The following is an 18,338-nucleotide window of genomic DNA, read 5'->3' on the forward strand; positions in this document are numbered from 1 at the left end:
CCTTCCTCACCCCACCTGAACTTAGCAGAATATTCTCATTTCAGGAACGTAAAAGTATTCTGTAAATCTACAAGTTATTTTTGACTCACAAGAAAAACTTCTTGACTTGAGTGCCAGCATGACTATCCCCTAAATATATGCACCAGACACAATATAGGTAGTAACTCTACAAACACCTACATCAATGGTGCCGTGAGCTGAAAATCTAAGCACAAACGAGCAGATCCCCATTTTGAGTAGCTGAAGACACCATAAAACAAAGATACTAAAGATAGTAAATAGTAATTGTGTGTGTGTGTGTGTATACACACTGTATGTATGTATGTAATATACACATATGTATTTTACATATAACATTACCTCACACTGTTCTCCCATTACTTCCCTTGTAGTTTTCAAGAATATTTTGGTTTCAGGGCATAAAAACCATGCTTGATAATTTTATACAGGGCACTGACCAAGCTGAATGTATCCCATTTTCTCCTGAAGGCTTACAGTAAGTTTAGTTTCCTTCGATAAAATAGCGACTAATTGGTAGTACTGTGGTTCTTCAGGATCTTGTGAATATTGATTGTGATGGATGACCCAGATAACGATCATCAGACAAGCTTATATAACTACCACCATTTGGCAACTGACATGTCCTATCAGATTTCAAAATGAATTTCAAAGCACTGGGATATAAGCACTATCAAAAGAGTTCAAAATGAAGTTTACCATAAGGACAGAACATATAAACCAGATCCTTCAATCAAAACCCCACACCAAACAAAAACAAGAAAAGCTTTAAACCCTAAAATTAAAAAGATGTAAAATGTTTGTTTGTTTGTTTTATAATGAACATTCCAAAGGCACATATACAAAATGAACGATTATTCAGAATTTATTTTAAAACCTCTCGGTTCCATTACTCTCATGTTTTCCATTCCATCAGTCAGCACAGAAAAGGATAGTTCAAAGACTATTTTTTTACACCAGTAAGATAGGCTTAGGATTCCAGCTAATATTGAAGCAGACTGGCCAGCTATGGTGGAAGGAGAAGTGAGCGCCATCTCCTAGTGAGCTCCTATAGGATTCCGTGGAGTGAGCTCCATGACCCTGCGTTTGGGAATGAGGGAGGGACACATGCAGCCCAAGAGACACCTGTGCTATGAAATGCGTGTTAGAGAACAAATGTGTGCTCGTAGCATGGATGATCTGTGACAGGACAGCAAAGAGGCCAGTCACAATCGGTGCACAGAGCAATTGAAGAATCCACAGATTTAAGGAAACCCCTGGGTTCACCCAGTCGACTATATGTTTTCTGCTGAAAATTAATGTTCTAGATGGTAAGCTTAAATAAAAAGAGAAAAGAGGAGATTAAGGTATTTTAGGCCAAAGGTGAGCACATATTCAAAGCAGCTTCTTTGGATTAAACTGTCATTAAGACAGTTGGGATATTTGGTTTGACTTTCAAGAATGTTGTTAGTGGCAATGTGCCATTTTAAATTCACACCACAATTAGGAATCTAGAAACTACCATGGCATTTATTAGTTGTCAAAAGCTTCACAATCACTTTCATGATCAGAAAATAAAGCAAGATTTCATCACTGTTTTCTTTATAAAATCGTTGAATTTCTGAAAATAAAAAGGATCATTTGCTTTTTTAAAATATCAGCTTTGCCACATGCAGTTCCAGAGATCTGCCCCCAAAAGCTTCTCAAGTTTTACCATCCATGGAGTCTTTATTGGTAACTGAGACCCATCTGTTGTTTTCCATCTGAAGCTGGAAAGAGTGAAGGCAATTAGTTTCTCCTTTGCTTTTACAATAAAAATTACAAAATTAAATAGTAACTATTTCTTTTGCATTTTCCTTGAAACTAGTTTTAAAATGTGATTTTCAGACAGAAAAATTATCTTACCTTCTTCAGCAGTTTATAGCAAAGCGAGAGAAGTTGGACCAAAATAGCCATCATGGATCTTGTCTTCGTAATACACTTATCAACCTATAATGACAACAGCCAAGCAAATCAGCTTCTAGAAGGAGTACTTCAGAAGACTGTGTCACTGATTTACTTTTAAACTGATAACATTTCATTATTATGGAAATCTAAAGGATCTCAAAAGTCATAAGGATTAGGGCACAGGAGCTGACCTGACGCCCCAGAATACAAGTGCAGGACTGCCATCAGGATTCATGCCTATTTCATGGAGCCCCAAGGAAGAGTGGATGGAAAATCAACCAGTTCTATTTCGAGTTGTTTAGGTGCTTTTTAAAACACTCCAAATAGTGGCAGTGAACCCCCTACTTTGTAACTTCTGGCACTCTGCTTTGTTGGCAGAGGCTTAAATTCCCTGAGACAAACAACAGGAGCCCCTACTCTGAGGAATTTGGGCCCTGGTTAGACATGTGATGACATCAGGATTTAAGGGTAGCTGCTCAGTGTTGCGGAATTAATTATGTCCAAAAAGCTAATTTAGTGAACCTACTGCTCCCCGGAGTCTGTTATAACTACAGATGATAAGTGACTCTTGGAATCAAAGCCTGAAAAATGGAAGTAAACTGCCCTTCTGTGGGTAATAACACTCTTTGAAAAATGGGCTAGAAGCAAACCTGGTTAAGTGTGAAAGTTTCTCAAGCGTCTCCCTGAATAACCCACTCTGCCTTTTACCTTTAGAAACACTTGATTTTGCAAAGGTGTCTTAGTTATTGTCTGGAGCTGGTGGCATAAAGGACTTAGTTTGTTTATTTCCAGGAGAAGCATAAGCTTGTCATCATCTTTCAGCTGAAAAATAATTCAGGAAGTTATAATAACTTCAATAAAAATCGTCATCTTTTAAACCCTAAATACCCTTATACCTTAATAATATACCCCCACAGTGGGTATTCACATCACCACTATCACCAAGCAGGCAGATCTGTTGCATTACCTGTTTTGAGAAAACTTGTACGTTTGAAGCAAGCTTTAAGCCCTCTTCAGCAAAAACCTAGTGGAAAGAAAAAGTATCACTACTTAGATGTATATCTTATGGATAGTTCATAAGAAATATACTCATGGCTAATTGTTATAGCTGTCATGGAACTCCTGAAGTTTTTCTTCTACCCAGGAAACACAAGTGTTCAACTGTATTCAGAAGATTTCCCAGACCTGATGCAGAATCAATCCCTGGAGACTCTCCTCTGCACCTGGAAACCTCCAGTTGCTCTGGAGGGCCATACAGACACATGATACTTAACCATACAAATTATGTCCAGGCTCCCAGAAGGATCTGGAGCTCATCTTATAATACCCCAACTATAAAAAGGTGATGAATTGTAGAAGATGAGATCAAAAGGGTTAGGACTTTCCTACTTCCAGCTAAGCAAGATAAAATTTGTCATCTGTACACATTCCTTAACCAGCCATTTGAGAGGACCAGTTCAGATCGGTTCTTGAGTATTCACCATGCATTTTATAGTTTAATGAGTTGAACAGGATGATGGCAAAGAACAGTGAAAAATAAGGTTGGTCAGATAAGATTAGGAATATTTAGGATGATTATTTTTAAATGGTAACAGAATGTTTCAGAGTAAGAGACACCAGGGGAGAAAAGGGTGGGAGACTTAGCTTTAGGTGGCAGCAGATGAGAACAGGGCAAATGTGAGGGTGGTTTGTGAAGAAAAATAACAAGCCTTGGTAATGAATTAGATCAAGAACATAAAGAGAAGGCAATACTTTCAGGGTTAACCTTAACCCTTTATCCAACAGCCTTAGCACCTTGCTATCATTGGATGAACTGATCTCAAGGTCAAAAATCCTTCACTCCCTTCCTTATCCTTTAAAAGGGAAACCAGGGGCACCTGGGTGGCTCGGTCGGTTAAGCGTCCGACTTCGGCTCAGGTCATGATCTCACGGTCCGTGAGTTCGAGCCCCGCATCGGGCTCTGTGCTGACAGCTCAGAGCCCGGAGCCTGTTTCAGATTCTGTGTCTCCCTCTCTCTGACCCTCCCCTGTTCATGCTCTGTCTCTCTCTGTCTCAAAAATAAATAAACATTAAAAAAAAAAAATTTAAAAGGGAAACCAGTGAGTTTTATACCTAGATCCTAACCAAACAGAATGACTCACTTACCCATACATCCCTCATTATCCCACATTACCACTTTCTGTTTACATCTCTTCCCTTCTGGCCCACAAACCTCTCGGAAGCAAGATCCATGTCTGTCTCCTGGAGTATCGTGGTTTTACAACCAACTTAAAGCCGATGACTTTCAAATCTCTCTCTCCATTCTTGAACGATCCTGACACCAGTCTTTTATATACTACTTGAACAAAACAGAATGCTTGATTTCCAACCTCTAAATCTGGTTTTCTCCCTCAGTGTTCCCTAGCTAAGTAAATGGCAATACCATTTACCCTGTTAGTCAAACCCAAAACCTTTAAAACCAAAGTCAGATCCTGCCACTCAGGATCAAAACCCTCAATGGGTTTTCCATCATACTTGGAAAATAAAAGTTGAAGTTCTTCCAGTGGCTACAGAGATGCCATACTTTACCACTTTCCTTCTGGCTCATTCCATTGCATCCACACTTGCCTCCTTATTGTTCTTCAGATCCCTCCAGCCTACCCCAACATCTCAGGGCCTTTGCACTTGCTCTGTTTGCCTGAAATATTCTATCCCCAGATAACCACCCTGCTCACTCTCTCACTTCATTAATTACTCAAATGTTACCCCCTTAGAGGTCTTTTCTTGTCACCCTCCTATCACCTCTTTTTGTCTTTTATAATTTTATCTCTAAATGCTTATGTATGGACATTGTGTACTTAACTCTCTACTGTCTACCTCCTCCCACTAGAATGTATGCTGCAGGGCAGAGGGCACAGTGGCTTTGTTTTGTTCTCTTTTCTCCAAACAGCACTTATCCCCAGGATCTGACACACAGTACAAGTTCAATAAATATTTGATGAACATTTCACGTCCACCAGTTAGTAGTCAATTCAATAGACATTGGTTTAATGAATAAGCTCACACAGGAAGAAGGTGGCAAGTAGACCTTTTGCAGTGAAATATCCCTTGTGGTATGGTAGGACTTCGAATGGATATGAGCCAAACTGAACAGAATGAATCCAGAATTTATTAAAACTGTTTTAAGGGGAATAGCTCATTTATAGTTGACTTTACAAAAAATACATACAAGAAATGTTCCGACTCTGATGATGATCACCCTCCCAAGGTGAAATCCCTTTCCTGACGGGGCTCAGGTGGCAGCACACGGGAATACCAAAGGAAACCATCAAAGGTTATAGAAACTGCACATTTCAAATGCAAGAACGCCCTTCGTTCCAGAAAAGCAAACAAACTAATGTGAGAGTTAGGGAAAGTAATCTAGCAACCCACTTGCCAATCTAAAGCCTCTACGTGAAGGAGGGGAATTTGAGATGGGCCTATGTGGACTTCCACAGATACACAGAGGCACAAGGGTGGGTGCGAGAATGTCTGTCTCTTCCTGAATGCCTTAACTCAGCAGGGATGTGAAAGGGAAGAAGGAAAACCGTACCAAGCACTCTCTGTCTCAGGCATATGACAAATGCTTTCTCATGTGTTGTTCTCATGCAATCAATATCATTCATCCAATCCATTAATGAAGAGGCCAAAAAGCCATTCAGGAAAGCGTGCAGGATATGCATCTGCTAACAAGATATTTTCACCTCCTTAGGAAAACCTAGAATTACTGTTATTGCACATACTGTCAGCAAAGCCCATTCTGCTATATCCCGATAATATTTGAGTTTTTCTCAACAAGATAACCAAAAACGCTCCACAAAATGCTCTTGTGAGCCCTCTACTTTTTCACTTTTCTCTACACATGTGTGTGCACAGGTAAGCATACAAACGTGACATGGTAAATCATTTAGAAAACCCAGTTATTACCCACTTTTAGCCCAGAATTAAATTAGTAGCATAAAATGTAAATAAAACATACCTCTAGTTGATGAATTAAATCCTGGGAAGTTTTCAGTGGCCCCTCTCCTCTGAAATAAAATGAATTATCAAGGAGGTCTAAGAAAAAGTTACTGCCTGAAATTTGGTTGTATAATATAAAACTTTTAGAGCATTTTGAGTATTAATAGATCCCAAATTTTGAAGAAGAATATTGAACAGACTAATAATACTGTGACTTTATTCTTAAACAACTTTAATATTTAACTATTACTTCTTAGGGCACTTTAAAATTTTTCAGTGAACTTTATATATGTTAATTTTATAATGTAAAGGAACTTAACACTGACAAGTAATATTTAAATTTTATTTTTCCTTTTTAACCTTTTTCATTTTGCTTCATAAATTAAATACATGAGATATGACAACATGTCTTAACCAAAAGGCCTTTGTTACATAATGGAAAGAGGATCAGACCAAAACTCAAAAAATTCTCATTTTTAATTCTAAAACTTTGATAAGGCATGTCATTTAAGTTTCAATGCTGAGTATATAAAATAGTCATAATAATATTTGTGCTACCACTCTCATCAGAATAGGGAACATCAGATTGAAAACTACCAAGAAACAAGACCTCTAAAATGAAAAGCAAATCACAGCAAAGTGAACAACAGAATGCATTAAGAAGAACAGTAGACTGGCATGAATCACAAGAAATCTATTAACCAATTCTACCCTTAACATCTGTAAGATGGTGAACAAATTATTCCTGTTCTCTGATAAATTGTTGTGCTGATCAAATGAAATTATGAAGCAGAAACCACTTAAAAACCTATAAGGCACTTTTAAGTTTGAAATTTTTTTAAACTATAAGGTACCAAAAAATCTTAAATATATAAATTATCAAGAAAGAGGGGTGCCTGGCTGGCTGAGTTGGTAGAGTATGCAACTCTCGATCTTGGGATTGTAAATTCGAGCCCCATATTGAGTGTAGAGATTACTTAAAAATAAAACCTTTAAAATCATCAAGAAATATGAATAATCATCTATAAATTACTAAGAAATTCTGTAAATTGTTAAGATAACAATAGCCTGAGGAAAAGCTATAAAACTACCCAGGAAAACTGTAAAACTGGATCCTGTGAAGGCTAACAGGTGAGTCTCAGAAACAAGCAACTACATGAGGTCGGTAAACCACAGGTATTAAGGGAAAACAAAACAAAACCAAAATTTGTTGGGGAAAGACAGATACACTGAGTGTGTGGGCAGAAAGCAAAGCCAGTATGAGATTTGACCGCAGATAAATCACCAAGATGTGTCAAATGGCACCAGGTGTCACCCACTATGGAAAACCCATTTTTTCCCTGAACTCAGCATTCCTGTTCAATCACTACATCTAGTAACAAGTCCCATTCCACAGAGCTTTAGTGATCCCCACCCCTCATAATGCAGCCACTCATGCTTCCCTCTCTCTATGGGATGCATGTCATACACTATCCTCACTCTGAAACAAAAAAATGCTGACCATATCATCCTGAAATATGCTGAAACAAGAAACAAGAACTAAAAGAGACAGTTAAAAACTTAACAAAGGAGCCACCTGAGTGGCTCAGTCGGTTGAGCATCCGACTCTTTTAATTTTGGCTCAGGTCATAATCTCATGGTCACGAGACTGAGCTCCACATCTGGCCCTGTGCTGAGCGTGAAGCCTGCCTAAAATTTTCTCCCTCTCTCTCCCTCTGTCCCTCCCAAGCTTACAAGCATGTTTTCTCTCTCTCTCAAAACATACATACATACATACATAAAACCTTTAAAAAAATTCTGATGAATTCTCTGTTTAGGATGATTTTATGTGTCAAACTACATTCACTTAGTAAAGATATTTCTCTAGTTTTCACCGATCAAAAAAAAAAAAAAAAAGATTTTGTTTAAAGATCTGCTGATTTTTATCACCACCATGAGGAAACTAGCATGATTGCAGCCAAATGTCAAGATCTTTGTTATCTCTGCCAATCTGTGCACATTTGGTGCGGGCAAACGAAGGAGTTCCATTGTACTTTCTTCTGCACACTTGACTCATCTGATTTTTGAAAGACAGGAACTAAGAAAAAAAGGCCATAATTGTGTTAGGAAGACTCAATCCCAGGAGAAGCTTGCTAAAAACAAGAACAAAAGAAGGAAACCACCAAAGAGGAAAGGTCACCAAAGCTGGAAAGTACAGTAAAGTATTAACAGATGACTGCTAAACAGAGGCAAAATTACTCAACTCCTATCATTTCTCCCTCACCCTCCAGAATACTCTGTCTTGAAAAGCTAGAAGATTTCATCAACAGGGAAATGAATGTTTCTTCCTCACTCTGATCTTCCTTCCACGCAAAGGAATCTTCACTAGCACAACATCCCTCATTTCTCTCAGCTCTCCCACTTATTCCATCCTGTAGAAGTGTGTGGACTTTTCAGTGTTTTGGTGACTTTGCAAAAATAAGTTGGACATGTAGCCCTCTCCTTTCTCCTTTTTCTCTTGGAAGTAAAGATGCCTTTGGGAGACACCTGCTCTTCCAGGTGTTCAGAGACACATTCTGTCCCTACGAAGTACAATTTCTTAATTCTAGAGATCATTTTAAAAGCTACTTGCTTGTGGACATAAACGACATTATCCAATAATAGCTTTATCAATATAAATGTTACTGGCCCCTATCTGCCATTCTTTTGCTTATGTTTTCATTTTGTTCAGAACTTGGGTGGGAAAAAGGGTGCTGTTTATTGAACCCCAATGTCCATAGAGTAGTGGAGATCCTATTTTAATTGAGCTTAAGACTCCAGACCAAATGGATTACATTCCAGAATACTGTAACAACTTATAGATGTGGCCCACTGCTGATAATATTTTCAAAATCAAAATGAGTAGAAGACCCAAATATTTTTCAGGTTTCTAAAAATAAAAAAGACAGATTTCAGAAAGTTAGTGAAAAGTTTGAAGTCATTTTTGAGAAAATTCTAGAACAGATTATTGACCAGATAACTGACGAATGTTTAGCAACATAAATTACCATATGTATAGCTTGTTGTGGAAGATTGTGGAATGTGATCAACATGGACTTCAATGAGGCATGTGATCAAGACTCTTGTAATGTGGACAAGACAGAGAAGGTAGGCCTCGTAACAGTGAAGTTAGGGAAATACTCTGCTATGAATACTGATTCCTGGAGATTTGGCCCCCCATTGAGGTGGTAGGCCTCATGGTTGGAGTCTTTGATCTGTATTATCTAATCAAGTACCAATCACTTACATAAAGAGTTAAAAGGCAGGTTTTCTAAACTTATTGATGCTGGCTAGGAGAAACAGATACATAGAATGACAAAAAGCAGAATGCAAAATTATTTCAAAATTATGAAAAGGACACAAACCTGAAAGAGGATATCTTCTAAATCTAAATCCTGATTAAATAAATGCCTTCTTGTTGCATTCACTTAATTATAAGAACTTATGGTCTTTTTTTAACCATATATTGGAAGTTGACTTTAACCTGTCAATGATTTAACATGAGTTTTTCTTCACACCGGATACTATCAAATTGATTTAAAAGGATCAAAACATCACTATATTTACCTAGTAAATAAATATAGAGAATAGGCCATACTGGACATGTTCCGCCCATTTCGAACAATCTCATTTTCCTGATCCTCCCATTTCTTGATCTCACAGTTGGCATCAGAGGTAAGCAAACCCAGCTTAAGTCCAAGCTTTGCTATCTTGGCTTGCTCCTATAAAATACACGTTTTCATCACCACAATATTGTCATTATTAATGTAAATGGAAGTTTAGAAGTAAGACTGTTAAAAGGAAAAGGTCTTACCTCAGAGTCAGGCTTCTCTGCCTTTAATGATTTCAGGTTTGCATTATTCTTCTGTGACAATGAAAAGATTAAGACATCTTAAAAAACAGTACAGTTATGGTGAGGAAATACAGTAGTAATAGAAAGCATAACAAAGTACCTGTAATAAAATTTTAATTTGAACATTTTCAGAACAAACTTAAGCTACATTAAAGCACGTTGAAACAAACTAATTGCAAACACTCTCCTAGCATGTGGGTTCAGCTTTGAATAGGTAGTTAGTTAGAAAGCCGAGGCCAGGGAAAGCAGATCATGCCCCAGAAGGACTTAAGGACCTGTGCACCTTGTCAGAGTCCAGGTATTATATCTCCAAACATTCCCGGCCCCTCTGTTGAGTTATTCTTATGAAATGATGTCATAAACTGAGCCACTATATGTAGTTTTCCATATGCTCCTATTGTTATGATTCTGGAGTTCAGTTCCTTTAACCAATTTGTCCTATGAGGGCTAATTTTGGCCCCCAAGTGCCATTGACATCCCAGTTCTTAATCCTTTACCCCAGGTCCTATAGGAGATTATACTTAGAATTTAGCACTTCATATTTCAATCAACATGTTTGCTGGGCCACTATTTTTGAAATGGTAATTTTTTCTACGTGAGCTATATGGAACTCAGAATATAGTTCCCCTAAGGTGAAAATATTGTAGTTAGGTTATCAGGCTAGCCCACAGATGCCTATTTACATAAGTAGAAACCACCACCAATAGCAATGTTTCTTTGTAACATATATGCAGAAGCTCTTAGGAGACAGCAGCCTAGGTCGGCCATTCCCCCACTCTGAGGTCTGGTAGGAGCTCCCCTAGTTGGGCCACAATGGCTGGGGCTAGTGAACAGAAACGTGCAGGAGAGGCTGGGAGCCCTTTTCTTTTTTCTTTTAACATATACTTAAACTATAAACACACACACACACACACACACACACACACACACACACACACATTGAGTAGATGTACACAAAGTATAAATTATAATTATAAAATATAATTATATTTATAATATAAAACAAAATACCCTAACCCCCTTAGCTAAAGAAAAAGATCATCAACCAATACTTTTGAGGCATATGTGTACCTTCTCATTTTTTGTTTCTCTTATTTTTTTTTTTTTTTAATTTTTTTTCAACGTTTTTTATTTTTATTTTTGGGACAGAGAGAGACAGAGCATGAACAGGGGAGGGGCAGAGAGAGAGAGGGAGACACAGAATCGGAAACAGGCTCCAGGCTCCGAGCCATCAGCCCAGAGCCTGACGCGGGGCTCGAACTCACGGAGCGCGAGATCGTGACCTGGCTGAAGTCGGACGCTTAACCGACTGCGCCACCCAGGCGCCCCATTGTTTCTCTTATTATTACCATGACTTGATCCTTCTGACCAGCTATTCTGTCAGGAGTTTCACTGCAGAACACTCAAGAGCCTTAACTTTTCCCTTTTGTTTTCTGTCTCATGGTTTATACTTGCTCATTTAACATAGCCCTTTTGAGATTTTCTAATGCTGCTTACTATAGAAGAAATGGGACAGAAAATGAAAACAGAGAAACCATAAAGTTGCACACATGTACAAATAGAAGCTGCCTCTTATGTTCACTGGAAAATACAGATCATCTGTGATCTCTGGCCCTTCCTGGTACAGTCACATCATGTGCATCTTCCTCCTTAGTCTGATAGACTAAAACGCAACTGATAAAGCATTTAAAAAAGAATGCCCTGCAAGTTTTTAGATTTTATTTAGAATTTTACACCCTGTCTCATTCTTTTAAATTTGGTTGTGTTTTCATCATTTTTTACTTTTACAAGTTATTTTTATTAGAGTGTTTAATGAAGACTGAAAGGGAACGCCTGAAAAGGTACAGAAACCATCTTAATGCATGTAACCAAGCGGGCCACCTAGTGGACACTATTTTGGAACGCAGTCAGACGCATCAGTTTCAAATATACAATTCGAATTTTGAATAAAACATTCCAAAATGTACAAAACTCTTCTACTTACCATTGGCCTTGGAAGTGAAAGGTAGCCATACTTCTCTCCTACAAATAACACATACAACTTAAAACAAATTTTCTATTAGCATATTTTCTATTATTCACATTTAATTTTTAAAATATTAAATAGGAATGCTAGTACATTAGTTTTGATAATTTAGTCTATTAATTAAATGTGTCTCAGAAACAAAATTGTAATTTGATTGGTGAACATGAAGATTGTCAACAGTTGTATCCCTAAGGTACCTGGTTGGACAATCTCTACCTCCCCCAATGTAATGGCAGAAAGGCAAAATATCTCAGTGATAATTACTTAAATTGACAACAAGCTTCATTCACGGTGAAATCTTTTACAGTAGCTTGCCTCTAATGAAACCAGATTCTTCTTTTCTCAGTATGAGTTATCAGTGCTTACTTGCTTTTCTGCGAGCATCAAAGCAAATCATTTACAGCTCACTTCATAAAGTATTCCTCTAGTCAGAGAGCAACTCTAGTGCATAAGATAGGAAGATGAAATAAACCAAATAACAGTCTCTTCGCTGTGAATTAACACATGGCAGGAAGCACAGAAACTATAGAAAGTAAGGTACTGTATAATGCCCGCTTCATCCCTGTGCTTTCCTCTTTCAAACTTCTGGATCATGTATAAAGTCAGATTGCAATAGATGGTAGATTTTTTTTTTAAGCTTAGCTTGTTATATCTGAGGAAAGAATTTACAAGATTTGAACAGTAATTACTTCCTGATTTCAAGGAATGAAGTTTTGTTCAGCTGTAATATATTAGGTAGAACCATGTGAAATTGCTGATATTCAACCACTTTGAAATACAAAAATAGCAATTTCATATAGTTTCACCTAATAAAAGTAAATACAATGTCAGAGTACTAAGTCACACACTTCCTTATAGAACAACTGTTACATGAACAAGGTGAGCCTGCTCATAACATGTTTACATCTTCATCTGGAACTGTGCTGTTGAATATGGAATCCACTGGCCATGTGACTAGTGAGCAACTGAAATATGACCAGTCTCAATGGAGATGTGCTTTAAAATATAAAATACATATTGAAGGGGCATCTGGGTGGCTCAGTCGGTTAAGTGTCTGACTTCGGCTCAGGTCATGACCGCATGGTGTGTGAGTTCAAGCCCTGCATCAGGCTCTGCACTGGATCCTCTGTCTCCCTCTCTCTCCACCCCTCCCCCACTCTCATGCACACTCTCGCTCTCTCAAAAATATTTTAAAAACTAAATAAAATACATATTGGATTTTGAAGACTTAATATAATGGGAGAAAATGTAAAAGACCTCATTAATACTTTTTAAGTACTGATTATAAACTGAAACAGTATTTTGGACACATTGGATTAAATAAAAAATATTAAAATGAATTTCACCGGATTCTTTTGAAAATTTTCATGTGCCTCCTATAAAATTTTAAATTACATATGTGGCTCACGTTATACTTCTATTGAACAGTGCTGATCTAGAAAACGAACTGTCATTATGGGTCAGCCATTGGTACTTAGGATATGTTTTATGATTCAAATAATTTGTTTGTAATATCAGAATTGTAAGGGAATTTTATTAATGGTGTTCTGTTCTCAGAATTGAGAGAGAGAAATAAAACTTAAAGAAGACATTATTCCATGCCTTTTCGCCCAGCCCTGATATAAAAAGTGCCTGAATTAGGTGTGAATAGAAGACTTTAAGTCATTTAGAACCTCAAAATTCACCATTTATCTTAATTCAAAGTCCAAATCCTGTCCATAATATCCCTAAAAAAGTGGTCTTAATAAGCTACAGAAATAAGCATAATCATTACTTAACATAATTAGCTTAGGTGTGAGCAGTCTTGTATTATTATCTACTCTTATGCTCCTCCATAGTGCCCATATCCCTGAAATGTTCACCTTTATTCTCCAAGAGGAAAAAAAAGCGAACTATATTAATCTCTTATCTCTCCAAGAAACAACAGAGTTAAAGAAACCAGAAGGCACGGAGAAATAAATGCAATGAAACAAAGAGCCTTTATATAATCTGGTTTGCTATTCACCAATTAATTAACTGGCACTTCCAGTCCCTGAGGGTGTCTTATAGGCATTTGTTTTGCTCCCTATTTCCATCATTCAGTTGGACTAAGAATGGTTTGCATATTTGAGGAAAATTGCAAAACTGACCATTCTTCAAATAGTTTTTCCCCATAATGCTATTCAGGTAAGGTTGTCCCTCATTCCCCCAGTTCCAATATAAGCCAAGTTAAGTTGATAATAATACAAAAAAAAAAAAAAAAAAAGAAAAAAGTTAATAAAGATACCAAAAATCATTAATCTGAATCATTTTATATTAACTTTATAGTTGTTTTTTCCATACAAGTCTAATTACTGCCATTGATTCTAAGCAGAGCAAATGTATTGACTCAGTTATGTTTAGCTATTACATCAAATTAAAGAAGTGGCATAAGCAATTTGTATCTCTGATGAAAACATTAGACAAAACAATTTTTATCTTCCGAATGCAAACATTAGAAGTCACTGGAAAAACAGGAATGTTTATGGGGAAAACATACTTGATGTTTGATTTATAAAATGGTTTTCAAAGAACTGTTTTCACAGAGGTATCGTAAGTTTAATACTAAATCAACACGACCTAAATCAAACAATAATACCTAAATCAACCTAAATACCAACAATACTTAAATCAACACGACAGCTGTTGTCTTTACTTCTCACTTTAACCTCCAGATAAACGAAGTTCACAATTCAGCTCAAAAGCCCCTCTCATCTTATGGGAGTACCAAAATGATTTCTTTTGAAAACCTAATTGAGAAATGCTGCTCTCATTTTCAATACCCAGAACTTTTCTGCATCTCTACAAACTAAAGCTAATATCCCAAGGACAGAAAAGCCTCATTATTTCACTAGAGATGGGCTATGTTATTCCCTATTAGAAGTTCCTACAATTAGCTCTTTTGATTCTGGAAGGAGTTCTACGTGGCATGACCAGAATGACCACGTCCCCAGACCCACTTAAAATGAATGGCTAAGTACTGAAGGAAAGGCGATTATTAGGTAACCACAGGAGTAGGACTGGGGTATTCTAATCCAAACCCAGTTGTCATCCTCAAACTTTCCCTCATCTCTGCATTCAATTAATCACCAAATCCTACCAATATTACTTATAAAGTTTTTCTTAAATCAGTCCTCTTATCTATCTCCATTTCTATTATTATCACCTCATTATCTCTTGTCTGATGGACCACTGCCTTGATTCGAACTCCATGTCCCCCAGACAAGCTCATATTGTTCCCCCTTCTATGCTCCCTATTTCACTGAACAGCACCTTATGTATCCAATCTGCCAAGTGACATGGTAAGTGCAGAGCTATGGAACAGGGCTGCTAGGTGCATCCCTATAACCTGAAGCCCAGTCATATTAATTCTAAGATGGTTCAAACAGAACAAGAGAAATTCAGCTTCCTTAAAGGAGAGGTAGAGTCTACAGACTATGAGAGAAGTGTCCTTTTCACATTTAGGTATCTAGAATAAGCTCAAATTCTAAATGCTGTAATTACATATTCAGCACTAAGGGAAAGTAGAATCTTCCTGATTGGGTCCCTTCCAAAAAGAAGACCATGGCTTCCCAGGGGGTTTGGGTAAGAAGGCAGAAATGGATGAAGATAGAAAGGCAGTAAGGCAACTATCGATTTTTGAGTTCTTAAAACAATCCCAGGAGGCCCTATTGTGCAATTTGAGTGTCTCACGGTAAGGGGGACAATGACCTGGCTCTGAGACTGACTTCAAGCATGAGAACACTAAAGTCTCTTCTCATTGCTTACCATGTTGTGCGCTACTTAATTGGTTGGTGAAACGATACTTGCAACATGTCTGATAATTTTTCTAGTAATGAGAGTCAAGATATTCAGAGCAGAACAAAGGTAGCTAGAATACGGCAAAGGCTTTTCAATAATAGCTGTAACGTGAGTTACAACACTAGCAGAGAGAAATGAGGATCTGAAGAATACACTCTGTCCTTTTAGGGAAGCAGTGGACAGGTGCAAGGTAACAGGCAGGCTTGTCATAATAACCGTACAGCACAGGAAAAACAACACTGTGACACTGGACTCAGTCCAGCCAATAATGGCTAACCCAGAATTGGACTTCTTTGTCAGAAAAGCTATTCTTATGAGCTTAGTGATAAAAGTCAGGACAAAGAAAGGCAGTACAAGAAATCAACCAACTCTATCTCAATTAATTCCACATAAGGATCCTTCTGAACAGCAAGATACTTTACCAGTAAACAATGGATGGAGTATTGATTAAAGGCAACAGAATTTCCCATCTAAAGAAGAATTTCTGTTCAGCCCTAAGGAAGTTAAGGTTTTCCAAGGACAGGTTACCCACATCTAAAGAAGAAACTGTTTACATAACATCCAGCTTAAGAGGAAAAGAAACCATAATTGACTATGTAGTCCAAAAATAAGTGTAGGATTTTCCTGTTTCAACTCTGGTCTATCTGTAGTGGATGCTAGTGCTGAGAAGGGCAGGGAAGCCACTTTTCTTCGTTTCCTAAACAAGTCCTATGCCTAAATTATCATTCCTCTTTCAATGTGGATCAATTATATCACGTTACCTGTTAATATATGAAACTTGCCTCACATAAAAATCCATGTGCCTATTAATGCTTTATAAAAGCATCAAAATGATAAGCCATTTAGACTATCACAGAAATCTTTAAATGTAGAAGCATGGCAAACATTTATTATACTTTACAAATTACGCTCTATTTACAAAGTCTATCATTTCCTGATTTTTAAAAACAAATCAGCAATTATCCTAAATACATATTTTTTAAAATATGAAATGTTTAAATGTGCAACTCAATAAAAATAAGTATGTAATTTGATGTTACTGTGACTTAAATGACATTTTATTAAAAAAAAAAAAAACAAGCATGCTTGACACTAACAGAAGCCATTCAAAGGGAAAAAAGTACATGACAAGACGTAAACATAAGAGGATACACCATACAATGGGAAAGAAACAAAACTCCCAGTTGTTATTAGAATAAAGAGGATGCCTTCCTATACATTGTGCAGTGCTATTCTACATGTTGTAGAAATACCAATGAACTTACCCACCACAGGAAATATTCCAAGATTATGCAGTCATCAGAGAAAGAGATTCCATCCAAGTGGAAGGAAAGCAATTCAAAAATCAAATAACTACATTCATTTCATTATGAAGTTAGTAGAATTAAATCAGAGAATAACTGTATTACAGAAGAGCTTTTATACTAAAACTAAAAAAAAATTTAGATAAAATATAAAATGACTGGATTTCAATCAGAAAACTAGAATATTAACATTTCAATGAAATCTACAACACTGTTGTACAATAAATTATACTGCTTAGATGCTATAATAAAGGACAGACAACACCGTCCCAATTTTTCTGTGGGAAATTTTTTATATGTTACTATAAAAATAACCCATTGGGTGATAACAAGATAATTCATCTTGTAACTGAGGTTTGACATTAAAAAACTAATAGAATTAATTACAATAATAATGTGTTTAAATATGTGGATAGTTTCTCACCTCGTCTTCCTTCGAAAACATCATTGATTTCTCTTAGCAGTGTTGATATGTCACTAATTTGGGATTCCCAAGCTTCACAAAAGACATCTAGGTTTTCTTTAGCAATTTTACTAGACGGATGCAATGTCAATGTTTCAGCAGCAGAAATTATCTAATGAAACACAACAGACACAGGTGTGCATTTCAGACTCTTAGTTCTTAGAATCATGCTGGAGACCAAACTTAAGTCTGTGCTGTTCAACTCAACAAACAACTATGAAATGATTTCCACACGTAAGCTCCATGTTGGCCAATGTGGAGACCCACAGAACAAAACTCACTGTTTCTTCTAAGCTGATCCACAAATAAATAGGATGCACGATTCTACACAAGCATTTGTTCAGGGAGCAGTGACCTTTATTTCAGGAAAACTGGGTCAACGAAGTTGCTTCCATCGCAGAATTCAAAGAGTTATCTACACAGACTACAAAGAGTGGACTGTGCACTGTAGGTACAAGAGATGGGGGAGTAGTCGTGGCAGCAACAACAGTCACAGGGGTAGTGGTAATGGTGGCAGCAGCAGCACTGGTATCAGGAGCGGTAGGGGTAGTAATAGTGATGATGACAGTAGTAGTAATAACGGCAGCAGCAGCAGCGGCAGCGGCAGGTGGGTAGTATTACTGGTAGTGGCAGGCGTAGTAACGTATACACACATCTATGAGTACGTGGCAGGTACGTTCTTGAGATGCTCTTTTAGGTGCTTGATATACATTAGTATTGATCTTCAGAAACACACAAACAGAATACTGGCTATCCTTCCCAAATACACATTATTCCCGTTATACAGCTAGAGAAACCGAGGCTCAGAGATACCAAGTAACTAATATATGGCTATTCATTCACCTACTATGTGCCAGGTACTGTACCCATGTTCCAGGAGCTGGGGAAACAGCTGTGAATGAAACGGATAAATTTGTCTGTCTTCATGGGGCT

At 37.3% G+C, this 18,338-nt stretch overlaps 1 protein-coding gene across 2 annotated transcripts in view; it reads right to left on the reverse strand.

The window, feature by feature from the left end:
- Positions 1-18,338, reverse strand: part of CTNNAL1 (catenin alpha like 1) — a 65,188-nt gene that overhangs the window by 221 nt on the left and 46,629 nt on the right. Inside the window, exons 11-19 of one of the 2 annotated variants that reach the window (XM_049627637.1) lie at positions 17,367-17,517; positions 11,778-11,815; positions 9,755-9,805; positions 9,508-9,662; positions 5,942-5,990; positions 2,912-2,968; positions 2,653-2,766; positions 1,903-1,986; positions 859-1,766 (exon numbers count right to left, since the gene is read on the reverse strand). In XM_049627637.1, coding sequence (XP_049483594.1) covers positions 1,701-1,766; positions 1,903-1,986; positions 2,653-2,766; positions 2,912-2,968; positions 5,942-5,990; positions 9,508-9,662; positions 9,755-9,805; positions 11,778-11,815; positions 17,367-17,517 — 765 coding nt within the window. In that variant the 3' untranslated portion in view covers positions 859-1,700. Of the gene's footprint in view, positions 1-858; positions 1,767-1,902; positions 1,987-2,652; positions 2,767-2,911; positions 2,969-5,941; positions 5,991-9,507; positions 9,663-9,754; positions 9,806-11,777; positions 11,816-17,366; positions 17,518-18,338 lie in introns of those variants that run through there. The other variant, XM_049627638.1, reaches the window with a different exon arrangement.

Source organism: Panthera uncia, chromosome D4, assembly GCF_023721935.1.
Source record: "Panthera uncia isolate 11264 chromosome D4, Puncia_PCG_1.0, whole genome shotgun sequence".
Lineage (NCBI taxonomy): Eukaryota > Metazoa > Chordata > Mammalia > Carnivora > Felidae > Panthera > Panthera uncia.